Raw genomic sequence first — 12771 nt, 5'->3', positions numbered from 1 at the left:
TATGAACCCCTGGGAATTCAGAGGCCTCCCCCAATTGTTTGTGCTTTACACCCTGTCCCTGCTCACTATCCAACTGTAAAAGCTGGTCAAACACACAGACTTCATGGGAGGCCTTCGTGCTATCCCCCCAAACAAAAGGGCATTGAGATGGAAGCCTCAGTTCAACCTCAGAGAGGATTCTTAGGCAGCCTTCCTGGGCCTCCCATCCACATGAATGAGGGCCCGGAGCCCAGCCAGCCTGCCCAGCTGCTGTACCCTCCTGCCGGGCAGCCTCTGGAGAATAAACAGGGTTTCATTCGACCCATCAATCAGCCAGCTGGACTCTACCTGTACTGTGTACCTTGCAGTGCCCAGCCAGCCTTATGTGGAGCCAGGAGGAGGTACCATCCACCTTGCTGTGACATGTGACAGCACAGCCTAGGTGAGGAGACATGGGCATGAGAGGCAAGGAGGCTAAAACCCTACAAGATACTGTATGGCGCAGACTTTAAGGCCATGGGAATGTGTTATGAAAGCTCACCGCGGGCTAGAACAAGTAGTGAACTGCACTGAGAAAAGCACACGCTTTGGGTCTCAGCTTAAATCCCAGCTCCACTATTTACTAGCTGTGAGGTAGTGAGTGTGAAATTTAAGCCTCAAGTTTTCTCATTTGGAAAATGGATCTAACACCGTCTGTTCTGCAGTACTGTAGCAAGAAAGGAAAACAATACATATACAGTATCTAGTACTCTGCCTCAGACAGAGTGGATATTTAATAAACGACAGCTATTATTACCAGTGAGGGAGAGCTTTCTAGAAGAGGAAGGGGTTGAGGTGGGCGATGAAGCACAAATTAGAGATCCTAGAGAGAAGGACTGGTGGAGCTGAAAGCACCACAAAGGCTTCCAGGTAGAAGGAGTAAACTGCATGTTCGGGACAGTGAGAAACCCGTGTCTGAATGGAATGGGGTTCTCGGGATGGAGGGCAAGGCCAGACTTGCCTGGTGGGAGTGCAGGGCAGTGAGGGGCAGGGGGAAGGGTGTCGATAAAGAGCAGAGGGAAGGACAGAAAGTTCTTCAGAAACCTTGTAGAGTCTCAAAAAGGCAGATACAAGTGGTTCTCCATCTAGCTAAAAAACACTTCCTGAACAGAAAAAGGGACCCTGGAAGAGTGCTGAGGAAACTGTGACCACAGCAAGCCTCTCTCTGCCTCAGGCTCCTCATCTGTAGAATGAAGTGGTATGCCACTTCCAAGTGGACGACTTTGGAAATTACTCAAGTAATCCTCATTCCTGTTTCATCATCTGTGAAATGGGGCTATTATTAGTTGCACAGTTGTGAGGATTTAGTAATTAGAGACTCACATAATTCCTGCCTCAAAAAAGGTATTCAATAAACATCAGCTACTATCAGTAATATTTAACAGTATTATTAAAGTATTATTTTGTAATATTTTATAGTACAAACCAATATATATAAAAATTATATGCACAAAAACTATGTTATTAAAAAGTAATATCCCATAAAAAGTAAATAAAATTCTCAATATATGTTAAGTTCTTTAAAAAAAAAAAAAGGAGTAAAACTAAGCATGTTAGCCTGTGTAGTTTTTTGCCCCACTTACTATTTATTTACCCGGCTTTGTTAGTCTGGAAGGTTTCTGAATGCTCACACTAAAAGCTTAAGAAACATGTACAGGGTAACAACTGAATATTCAGAAAATTCTATCCATTACCTTATTTACCGGGCAGTGTAATTAACAACACTTGGTAACAAAACTTACTATATACAGAGCATTCAGTATGTGTAGGCATAGCACTAAGCAGCTTCTCTCATTTGTGCATATAATTTTCTCATTTGCTACTTACAGTAAAGGTGTCAGGTAGGTCAATCATTATCTCACTTTGCAGAGGAAGACACCAAGGCCAGAAGAGGTTAGGCACCTTTTCCAAGGCCACAGAACTGACAAATGACACAGTTGGAATTCAACCCTTGTTTTCTCAGACTCACAGCTGGGAATCAAATCTTGCTTTCTCAGACTCCAAAGTCCTTACCACTGGGATTCCTTCCAGAGATACGAGAGCCTCTGACAGACCCACTGACTGAGTCAGAGGAGAGAACCACTTATTGCCGTAGGAGTCTGGACCTGGGACTTCTGATCAAAAGGAGGAAACAGAAGGAACTAGGAGTAAAAGAGCCTCAAAAATCAAGTGATATTAAAAAAAAAAAAAGTGAGTTTTTCTGAGAAAGCTTTCAAACAGGGCAGGGACATAGCAGGAACTGTGAGGCAAGAGGCAAAAGTGAATATCGTAAGCCCAGCGACATATTTAGCTTGACTACTTTCAGTATTCTTGGATTTCTCTCCCTCAGTTTCCAGGAAAATCCCTTGGGAAAAAATCCAACTGGTTCTAGCCATGCTGATAGGATTTGTGTTATGGTCATGACTGACCTGGGATTTTCAAGAAGCAGCGCTCGGGCCACAGCAATAATGCTGGGGAGACAGAGCCTGACAGCCCCTGCTGCGGGACCCTCGGGCACTGCAGTTTTATGACCTGCCCTGCCTCGGTGGCTGGATCAGTGCCAAAGAAGATCCTGGCACACACAGGCTGGTAACAGACTGGCTCCTTATGTTTCTCAGCCATCAGAAAGGTTGTCAATCACGTCAACCCAACTACCCCGCTGGCACCACCAATCGGTTACCATTGCTGTTAGAATGAAGGCAAAGCTTCTCACTATGTCCTCTAACGCTTACTCTAGCAGCCCCCACTCCTCCAGCTGCAGGTCCCTGCCCTTTTTAGTCCTTCACACTTGTCATCACTTCTCCTTCCACTGGGTCTTTGTAAATGAAAGTTCCTTCTGCCAGGAAAGTTCTCCTGCCCTCCTTCACCTAGATTAACTCCTCACCAGAGTTCAAGCTTCCTCTGGGAAGCTTTCCTTCACCAGAAGAAATTCACTAGGGGCTCGAGGATTCTCTTTACCTTCCCTTGCTGCACCTGTCACAGCTGTAATTTTTCTTTCTCTCTCTCTCTTTCTGTAATTTTATATTTGCACAATCAACATCTGAGTAGGCTTTAAGCTCTGTGTAAGTATTTTTGGCTTACCACCAATCCATCAGGGCCTAGCAAAGTGTCAGCACATAGCAGACACTATTTGTTGAATGAATAAAGGAGGTAATTCCATTTTTATATTGGTTTTTTTTTTCAAAAGAATGTCAGTTCTCTGTTTATAGGTTTATTATAACTGCAATCAACTATTAACATTTGCCTAACTCTTTACCATTTACAAAACACTTTTATGCGATATTCAATAAGTGCTTTTATTTTTCATAAAGTACTTGCTAGCCAGCACATGAATGGTGATGAACAACTGCAATGCTCTGCCATCTATATAACTCACAGTGAAGGGACCAAGGCCACACAGACAAGAAGCAGTAGGGCAACACTAAAGGCTCCATCCCAGGGTTGGGCTCCCTTTCAGGGACATCCCTCCTCCCTACATGCCACCCCCATAGGCCTTAGCTGTTCTCTGCTTCTGCACCTGGCCAACCACCTGACTCTGATGGGCTTCTGTGCAGCTGACTATCTGCTTCCACAACTCACCTAACTATGAAGTTCAGAAAAAGCTGCCAATCTAGTCTTCCCCAACTACCTTCTATCACCAGGGAGCAAGTAAGCAGAGACCCAGTCACACACCTCTGCAGAACTGCTTACCTGGTGCTTCAGCATGTGACCTGGGCCTTTCCAAAGGGACTTGGTTTTCTCTGCAGAGCTAAACACTGGGAACTGTATTTCAAAGTTCTTAGTGGGGCCCCCATTAACATGATTTGGAGACTAACATTAATATGATTTGGAAACAGACTCAAAGAGGGAAGTTCTGTGACTTATTATGGGTCCCAGAGCCGGTCTGAAGTGGAACCCAGAGCTCATTCTAAAAATCTCTGCTCATTCTAAAAATCTTGTATTCTTTCTGTAATATTCCACTGCACTCTGACATCCCAGCATTCAATAAGTCCATGGGTGTTACGCCCCAGCACTCAAAAACCAGTGTGATGATCTTAAGGAATTCTCATAAGCATCAAATTAGAAGTGTGATGCCAGTTAGGCCTTGACCTTTGGTCTACAATAAAACTTGTTTCAATCAACTGTAAACCACAAGGACACTTAAATATTTACTGGTTGAGGGAGCTGGATGTTTGGTTGCTCTGATGCCATCATTAATATCTTCCCATCCAGCCCAAATGATACAACAATCAATAAACAGACAGCCTCTCTGAGGACCTGAGACAGCCAAATGTATTTACCAGCCAGGGTTTTTGTTAATTAGATAAAATCCCTGGATCAATGTGCAGAACATTTACCTATGCTGTAGCTGAGCACATTCTGGACACCTTAGTCCTGGCATAGGGACAGCAACTGCCTCAAGCCCCAAGCTGGGGCATCCAGGGACAAGAACCAAACCAAGCAATCGATGTAAAGCTAGAACAAATGTGTTTAACTCTCAACAAAATCTAACTCTTTCCTCTTTCCTGAACTGTAAGCCAAATCAGACTTTTTTCCAAAGGCATCTAGTAAACAAGTCTGAGCTGTTATTAATTCCTTGATTTTCTAAAACCATGAAACCAGAATCAAAATGAGATAACAAAACAATTGCCTGGATGGCTTAGTCAGTTAAGCATCTGCCTTCGGCTCAGGTCATGATCCCAGGGTCTTGCCCCTCTGCAGGGAGCCTATTCCTTCCTCTTCCTCTGCCTGCCATTCCCCCTGCTTCTGTGCTAGCGTGCAGGTGCTCTCTCTCTCTCTAATAAATACATAAATAAATCTTTTTTAAAAATCTCCAAAGTGATCACTGAGATTTTTTTTTGTTGAGAGGCAACATGGTATATACAGCGGGAAGAGTCAGAATGACGCACACATTCTACTGCCTAGTTGAAATCTTCACTTGAGTATCTCACTAGCATATCAAGTTTAGCATGTTTAAAACTGAGTTCATTATCTTTTCCTACCAACTCAGTAACACTTTCATCTGAGTGAACAGCATCTACAGAGCTGAAATTCATTCTTAATACCTTCTTCTCCCTAATCAGTGATATCCAATTCTATTCATTCATTCAACATTTATTAGTACATATGACATATCAGGCACTGATAGTGCTCTAACCACTACCCAGTCCTGTCTAGCTTACTTCCTCCATCTCTGCTGACATCTTAGTCCAAGTCATCAGCTGCCATCAATCTCTTCTAGACTATTTCAGACGCTTTCAACCAGTCTTCCTGCATCCACCATGGCTCTCCATCCAATCTATTCTCCATGGAGCAACTAGGGAGATCTTTTACAATTACAGATCTAGATCATGTCACCAGGTCTTTCTCTCGTTTGTGTGTGCACTCTCTCTCTTTCTCTCTCACACACACAAGTGTACAGGGTTAAAATTCTTTAGTGGTTGCCCAGTGATCTTAGTAAAAATAAAAATCCTCACCATGGCCTAAAACCCAGTGTTTGGTCCTTGCTTAACTCTCCAGCTTCAGTTTATGTCTCTGAGCCCTTGCACTCTAGAGTCCAGTCAGATTGGCCTTTTCTCAATTCTTGATGTCTTCACATCTGTTCTTGACTTAGGACCTTCCACCCTACTGCTCCCTCCAACCAAATGTAATTCCGCATGTCTTCATCCTTCAGAGCTCACTTCTATCTCATGTACTCCAATGCTTTCCCTTACTGATACATACCCTCTCCTCCACTCCTCCTAGATCCAAGGTTAGATTCCCAAGTGCCTTGTCTTTCCCTTTTTAAACAAGTTTGAAGATATAATTAACATACCATGTAATCCACCCATTAAAAGTGTACAACTCTATCATTTTTAGTATATTCAGAGCTGTACAATCTCAACTACTAACCCAGAACAGTTTCATCATCCCCAAAAGAAATTCTGGACCCATTAGCAGTCAATCCCTATTTCCTCCCAACACCAACCTCTCCAGTCCTTAGCAATAACTAACTAATTTATTTTCTGTCCCTATGGATTTGTCCATTCTGGACACTATATGAATTGAATCATACGGTATGTTAAAATCTTTTGTCTGACTTCCAGTTAGCGTAATGCTTTCAAGGTTCATTGACGTTGTAGGATACAGCAGTACTTCATTGTTTTGCACTGATGCATAATATTCTACTCTGTAGCTATGTCGTATTTTTATTTATCCATTCAACCACTAAAAAAAAAAAAAAAAAATGCTATGAACATTCATGTTCATGACTTCATTTCTCTGGGTTATGTACCTAGGAGAAGACTTGCTGGGTCATAAAGTACCTCTATGTTTAACATACTGAGGAAATGCCAACCTTTTCCAAAGTAGTTCCACCATTTCAGATACCCAGCGGCAATACGGGAGGGTTCCAATTCCTCCACATCCAACAAACACTTGCTATTATCTTTCTGCTTACAACTATCCTAATAAGTGTGAAGTGGTATCTCATTGTGGTTTTGATTAGTATTTCCCTAATGTCTAATGACGTTAAGCATCTTTATGTGTGGGTATTGAGTATCATGTGTGCTCATTTGAGTATCTTTTTTAGAGAAATATCTGTTCAGGTTCTTTGTTCATTTTTTTAAAAAGATTTTACTTATTTATTTAATAGCGAGAGAGAGAGCACACAAGCAGGGGGAAGAGCAGGCAGAGCAGGCAGAGCAGGCAGAGGGAGAAGCAGGCTCCCTGCCAAGCGAGAAGCCCGATACAGGACTCGATCCCAGGACCCCAGGATCATGACCTGAGCTGAAGATAGCCACTTAACCGACTAAGCAACCCAGGCATCCTTTCTTTGTCCATTTTTAAATTCAGTTATCTTTACTGATGAGTCAAAGAGTTCTTCATATATTCTGGGTACAAATCTCTTATCAGAGATATGATTTGCAAATATGTTCTCCTATTCTGTGGGAGTCTTTTTCACTTTCCTGAAGGTGTCCTTTGAACACAAAGTTTTCAATTTTGATGAAGTCCAATTTATCAACCTTTTTCTCTGTCTTCTTGTGCTTTTGATGCTATATCTAAGATGGCTTTGCCCTAACCCGAGGTCACAAAGATTTACGTGTTTTAAGAGTTTTATAGTTTTAGCTCTTACATTTAGGCCTATGATCCATTTTGAGATAATTTTGGTGTATGGGTGAGGTAGGGCTCTAACTGCATTTTTTTGTATGCGGATATCCAGTTTTCCCAGCAGCATTTGTTGAAAAGACAAACTGCACTTCATTTTTAAGTACAAAATTTTGTCTGTATAATTAGTCACTGGCTCCCAGTTAGACTGTTAAGTACCAAGAGGGCAGGGTCTGTGTTAATCTTTTCACCACTCCATTTCCAGCATTCAGCCCAATGCCTAGCTCCTAATAAGAACTCACAAACCTTGGTCAAGTGATGTACTATCCCTATTATTAAGAAATACTCTACAAATCTATGGGTTATAGGTATTATCTCCATGTTACCTAAGCTCATAGTAGTTAGGCAACATGTGCCTTGTTTTGTTGGGTCTCAATTTTGACTCATGTGCCCCATCCTCCCCTAGGAAGGGAGTTAGTGAGCTCCTCCAGGACAGGAATTGCTTCTCCTTCCTCATGCTGTTGCCACCAACACAAATTTAGCTCAGGACTAGGCACAAAAGACGGCTGGAGAGATGATGACTGAGAGACAAATGGACAATGCCCTCCATGGCCAGGTCCCTCCCTCTCTCCAGTTCCTCCTGACCTCACAAACTGTGATCAAGCAACACCAAACAATATATAATTCCCCCTCCCCACCATACATCCTAGGCTGTCTCTTGCCCCCGTGCTACCACTCACGTGGCCCCGTTCGCCTGGAATACCTGCCCCTTCTATACCCGAAGCCCTGCAGATATTTAAAGCCATTTCCTCTAGGATGCTTTCTCTGGTCTCACAGGTTGGTTAGAGGCATCTTCTGGGCTCCTGTCTCACAGCACTGATCACGCTATGTTGCCACAGTCTCCCCCAGTCTCCTGCAATAAGGGCAAGAATCATGCCTGGTCAGGTATCCCCTGTGCCAAGCACAGGACCTGGCATATGCTCAGTAAATTTTGTCAAATGATCAAATAATTCTGGAAAGGGCAGGCAGTCTGAGGTTCAAGACTGATATCACAGGCCTCCTTCGTTAGACAATGTTCAGGCTGATGAACAACAGAGTTATGCACTCAGCAGAGAGGTCCAACTCCCTGCTGGGAGAAGGGAAATGGGTAGGGGTGTTATCTTTCACTCAAGTTTGTTCTGAAGGAAATGTGATACCCATTGGGAGAATAGGAGGCCTCACTTTTCCCAGCCCTGAGAGCTCCTCACATGGCTCAGCCCAAGCCTGGACAGATGTGTCTTCAGTCTGCCCTATGCCCTAGGTTTCGGGTGAGTGGTTCCTGCATCCAGAAGCCAGGCCTGGGTACGGGCTGAGCCCAGGAGTCAGGCCACCTGTTCATGATGCTGACAGGTGGGACAGGGGCCCAGGACAGGGCTTCCACTCCTGAGGAGTCAGAGCTAAACATACTAACAAGGTTTAAGTGCCTTGGAGGAGGAGGGAAATGGTTGCCACACAGGGAGAAAGGAAAAGAGAAAGAAGGGAAGAGGAAGGCATCCAGCTTTCTTCTAATATAGCCAATGGAAGTATGGAAATAAGACTCCGGACTGCCTGCTTCAAGTTTACTGAAAAGTCAGTAAAAAAGCAACTTTCCCCAAGTTCTGTCATGCTGGGGAACAGAGTATGAAATGTGGGGAAACAGACCTGTCCCTGCCCTGGGGAGGCATACAATCCAGTGGTTTAAGGTGAAGTCTAGTTCACATCCTTCTTAATATCAAGAACAGAATGTGGCCAGTGGCAGATCTTTCCCTGCCCCTCTAGCCAGGCAGGCTCACACCACACACAGTCAGCAAGCACCACGTAAAACAGATCAACAGTGCCCCCACATCAGGGTGACTGTCCAGAGCTGCTGGCTTAATCATCTCATAAGGTTGTCTGTAAGAGTCCTGATTTGGGGAGCAGTGAACCTTGCTGCTTTTCCTGTTCATGGACTGAGTGCCTCCTCAGTCCTGACAGTCAGCCCTAGTTCTCTCACCCAACCTCCAGCTTCTCTCCTAGACAAGGATCATTCTCCTGTCGCAGACTGGCCTGGCCCTTTTCAGAGGACTTTCATACCCTCCCAGACCAGAAAGGAGATGAGGCAAAGGAAGGGGAGATCACCATGGGAGGAGTCCAAGAAGGCTTCATAAGGGCTATAGCACTTGAGCTCAGTCTGGAAGGATTTAAGCAGAGGGTAATGAGCACAGAGTACAGATGGGTGGTTTGTGTAGAGGGCTCATATCCAAGACCTAGGAACTTCAGATTCCAGAATGTCCTTAAAAAGGAGGATGAAGCCCTTCCCCTTTAATCAGAAGAACCTCAGGCTGCTGCCCTTCACTATCCAGAGCCTTCCTAAGGCTCTAGGGCTAAGGAAGATTGGGGGACACCAAGGCAGACACACAGAGCTCAAAGCCTCAGAGTGGGCAATAGGAAAAGAACGGTAAAGGACAGATCTAAATTTTATTCCAAAAACTGATATGATAAACAATACTGATTATACACTTGATGACCTAACCATGCATAAACTATGTTTAAGTAGTTTTTAAAAATTGAGAATGGGACTCTATCCTGCTATATAGGAAGGTCTCTTGGGAGGATCTAAAGGCAGGATACACAGGAAGAACCTAAGAGCAGCATGAAGTGCCCATGCAGAGTCTAGGGCATAGAAAAGCTGAACAAAGATGGGCTGGAGAATTCAACAGAACTTTCTTCTAGCAAGGGTGGTCAGGCTCTCCCCACCTCCACCTCTAGACCTATCTCTGGTAGCAGGAAAAACTGTAATTGATAGGTTACAGGTCTGCTTCCTTGAGACCAGAGCCTGGGTCACCCCCTATCTCCAGGGCCCTCCAGCAGAGGACTACGCATTCATTCATAAGCAGGAAACTGTTTGGGGTGAGGAAAAGGGAGGAATGTCCTAATTCAGGCCTTTATCTTCTAGAATTTGTCTTATTGAAACAGCCTCTCCCCACTTGTTTATCCTTTACCCTTGTGAATGATCCTAATTAGGTCATTCCCCTGCTCAAAGACCTTCCATGTCTCCCCACTGCTTATAGGATAAGAATACGAGACTCCTTACCATGGACATTCCAAGCTTTGCACATGGCTTCTCTCAAACCACTTGCCCTCTTGCCCCATACCCTGCAACGCTGCACAAGTACCACCTCACCAGCACCAGCATGACCCTGGGCCCAGCAGCCAGCCAGCATCTCCCATTCCCTGCCTTTGCTCCGTTTGTTCCCAACTTTTTGACTCAGAATTGGGGGGACTTAGGGGGGCACAGGAGGTAAGAAGAGTAGGGGTAAGATTGGTGTGCTAAAAGTTAGGCTCTGTGCCTTGCTCATCTCTGACTCCCTTACAAGGGGTGAAGGGAGACTGAGTCATCATGGCCAAAAGAGATGCCTCGACTAGAGGCAGGAGAAAAGCAGCTAGAGACTCAAGATATGCATGAAAGGCTCTTACAAATGCTATCCACACAGCAAGAAGGAATGTTCCGCATCACACGGATCAGATATTCAATCACTTTCTGCATTCTTTTGACAAGTGTTTAACTGCTATCAGAAAAACGTGTATTTCAAAGAGCTAAAATAATTAACACTCAAGGGCTTAATGGACTAGGGTAAACTCAGCCTCCCCTGGGTGACGGCAAAGTGATTCGCGGCATTGCTGCTTTAGCAATACACTGTCTAAACTTTGCCAGAGGAAAGCAGCAGCCTGGCGATCCTCTGCAGGAGGGCTGACCAATCACTGACAGGTGATTTGAGGGTCAGCAAAGGCCTGAGAGGAGGGGGCAGAGCCAGTTTTGCCCCTCACGCCCTTGTACTGCAGCAGAAGGAAGCGCGGCTCAGCTGTTTCTGGGGAAATGAAGACGCCATGCACAGCTGGCAGTTATGAATGGCTCTTATAACAACAAGCTGACATCTGTGCTTGGTTTTTAAGATGCATCATTGCATGTTTATTAAACTATTGCTCCATCATATTTATTTGGCTACGAAACAACTCCCAGCCCATACTTCCAAAAGTAGTTTATTAAAAACTAAGCCTTGAACATTAATACTCAAAAGCACCCTTGAGAATCAATAATAATGCTGCAGATAAAATGAAAGGGAATCAAAGCAGTAAGTCTTAGTGGGGGTTGCAGATGACTTTCAACACTTTCTTGTATGTTCAGGCAGCTGGAGTGAGGAGGAGCAACAAGAGTGTGGCACTGGATGCCGGGGTAGCCACCCCAAACACAGGACTTCCTGTCTAAAATGTGGACATGGTAGCAGAGAAAGGGGGCATCCTGTGACCACCTCACTTTATACAAAGGGCCAAGAAAGGCCAAGATGAGGCCCAGTGCAGGCCACTAGTTTCACCAAGAATAAAACCTCTTCCCCTAACCAACAAACAGCCCTACACTGATGCTCTGAGCTGGTTCTGGTCTGAGCATCTATCCTGGACACAGACTGCCCAGCCCTGGCACCAGGCTGAGCCCCAACCTGAGTCCTGTCCCCTGCCCAAGAACAAACCTCACATCTAATCTGCCAGTGGTCCTAAGGGGCCCAGCTGAGCCAGGCAGGCTGGAAGAACGCATTCAGCCCCCAAGCAGGAGCCCAGCATGTGCACCCCAGCCCTTCAGAAAGACCTTTCTAACCCCAGAAGACCTGGCAGAAAGGCTTCTTCCAGCTCCCCACCAAATCCCCAAACCTTTCCACGGGTGCCAACCTGTACCCCATCCAGCAACAAACAATAACACATGGGGCCAGTTCCACAAACATATAAGAACAAATAGGAAGATTCAGTAAAGAACCCACAGGATGATGGGACGCCTGGGTGGCTCAGTGGGTTAAAGCCTCTGCCTTCGGCTCAGGTCATGATCCCAGGGTCCTGGGATGGAGCCCCACATCTGGCTCTCTGCTCAGCAGGGAGCCTGCTTCCCTCTCTCTCTGCCTGCCTCACTGCCTACTTGTGATCTCTGTCTGTCAAATAAATAAATAAAATCTTAAAAAAAAAAAAAAAAAGAACCCACAGGATGTGGAAGGGACTCTAAATCATGCCCTGCTAAAAATAAGACGGGGGAGGATCCAGCAAGGATCCAGCAAAGGAGATACAGGGCTGACTCTCTACTTTAAAAAACCTAAGTCAAGAGAGTCCAGGTGATTGTGACTATAAGGAAGTTACAGGGTTCACTTCCCAGATGAGTGTGAGGATATTCTCCTAGGCAGGACTGAGGAAGGCGTTTGCCCAGCTCAGGCCCTCTTGTGGGAGACAGCAAGTCCTGGGGATCAACACTCACCTGCTGACTTCTTGGACATTGTTGGCACGAGCAGCTTCCATCAGGGCTGCATCTGAAAGGAAAGGGGACACTGGTCAGACCCCTGGCCAGGACCTACCCTCAGAGCTAGCTGCATGGAGGCCCCATTAAAACAATGGAAATGGAAGCACTTTGGAAACAAGGGCTTTGGGATGCCTGGGTGGTGCAGTTAATAGACTCTTGGTTTCAGCTAGAGTCATGATTTCAGGATCCTGAGATCGGGCCCCACATTAGACTCCAGGCTGAGCACAGAATCTGCTTGGGTTTTTCTCAAGAAAGAAAGAAAAGGAAAAAACATGGCTTTAACAAGGGAAATGATGCCTAGATATATAAAGAGAAAGCTGATCTGGGGCGCCTGGGTGGCTCAGTGGGTTAAGCCGCTGCCTTCGGCTCAGGTCATG

General features: G+C 45.1%; 1 protein-coding gene across 1 annotated transcript in view; it reads right to left on the bottom strand.

Moving 5' to 3' along the window:
* The window catches only part of CLPB (caseinolytic mitochondrial matrix peptidase chaperone subunit B), a 142644-nt gene that overhangs the window by 125630 nt on the left and 4243 nt on the right, over positions 1-12771 (bottom strand). Inside the window, exon 2 of the mRNA XM_044258605.1 lies at positions 12353-12404. Within this exon, the coding sequence (XP_044114540.1) occupies positions 12353-12404 (52 nt within the window). The remainder of the gene's footprint in view (positions 1-12352; positions 12405-12771) is intronic.

This window comes from Neovison vison, chromosome 7 (genome assembly GCF_020171115.1).
Source record: "Neovison vison isolate M4711 chromosome 7, ASM_NN_V1, whole genome shotgun sequence".
In the NCBI taxonomy this organism is placed as follows: Eukaryota; Metazoa; Chordata; class Mammalia; order Carnivora; family Mustelidae; genus Neogale; species Neogale vison.
Note: the sequence above shows the minus strand (reverse complement) of the source record. Positions and strands in the feature narration are given on the sequence as shown.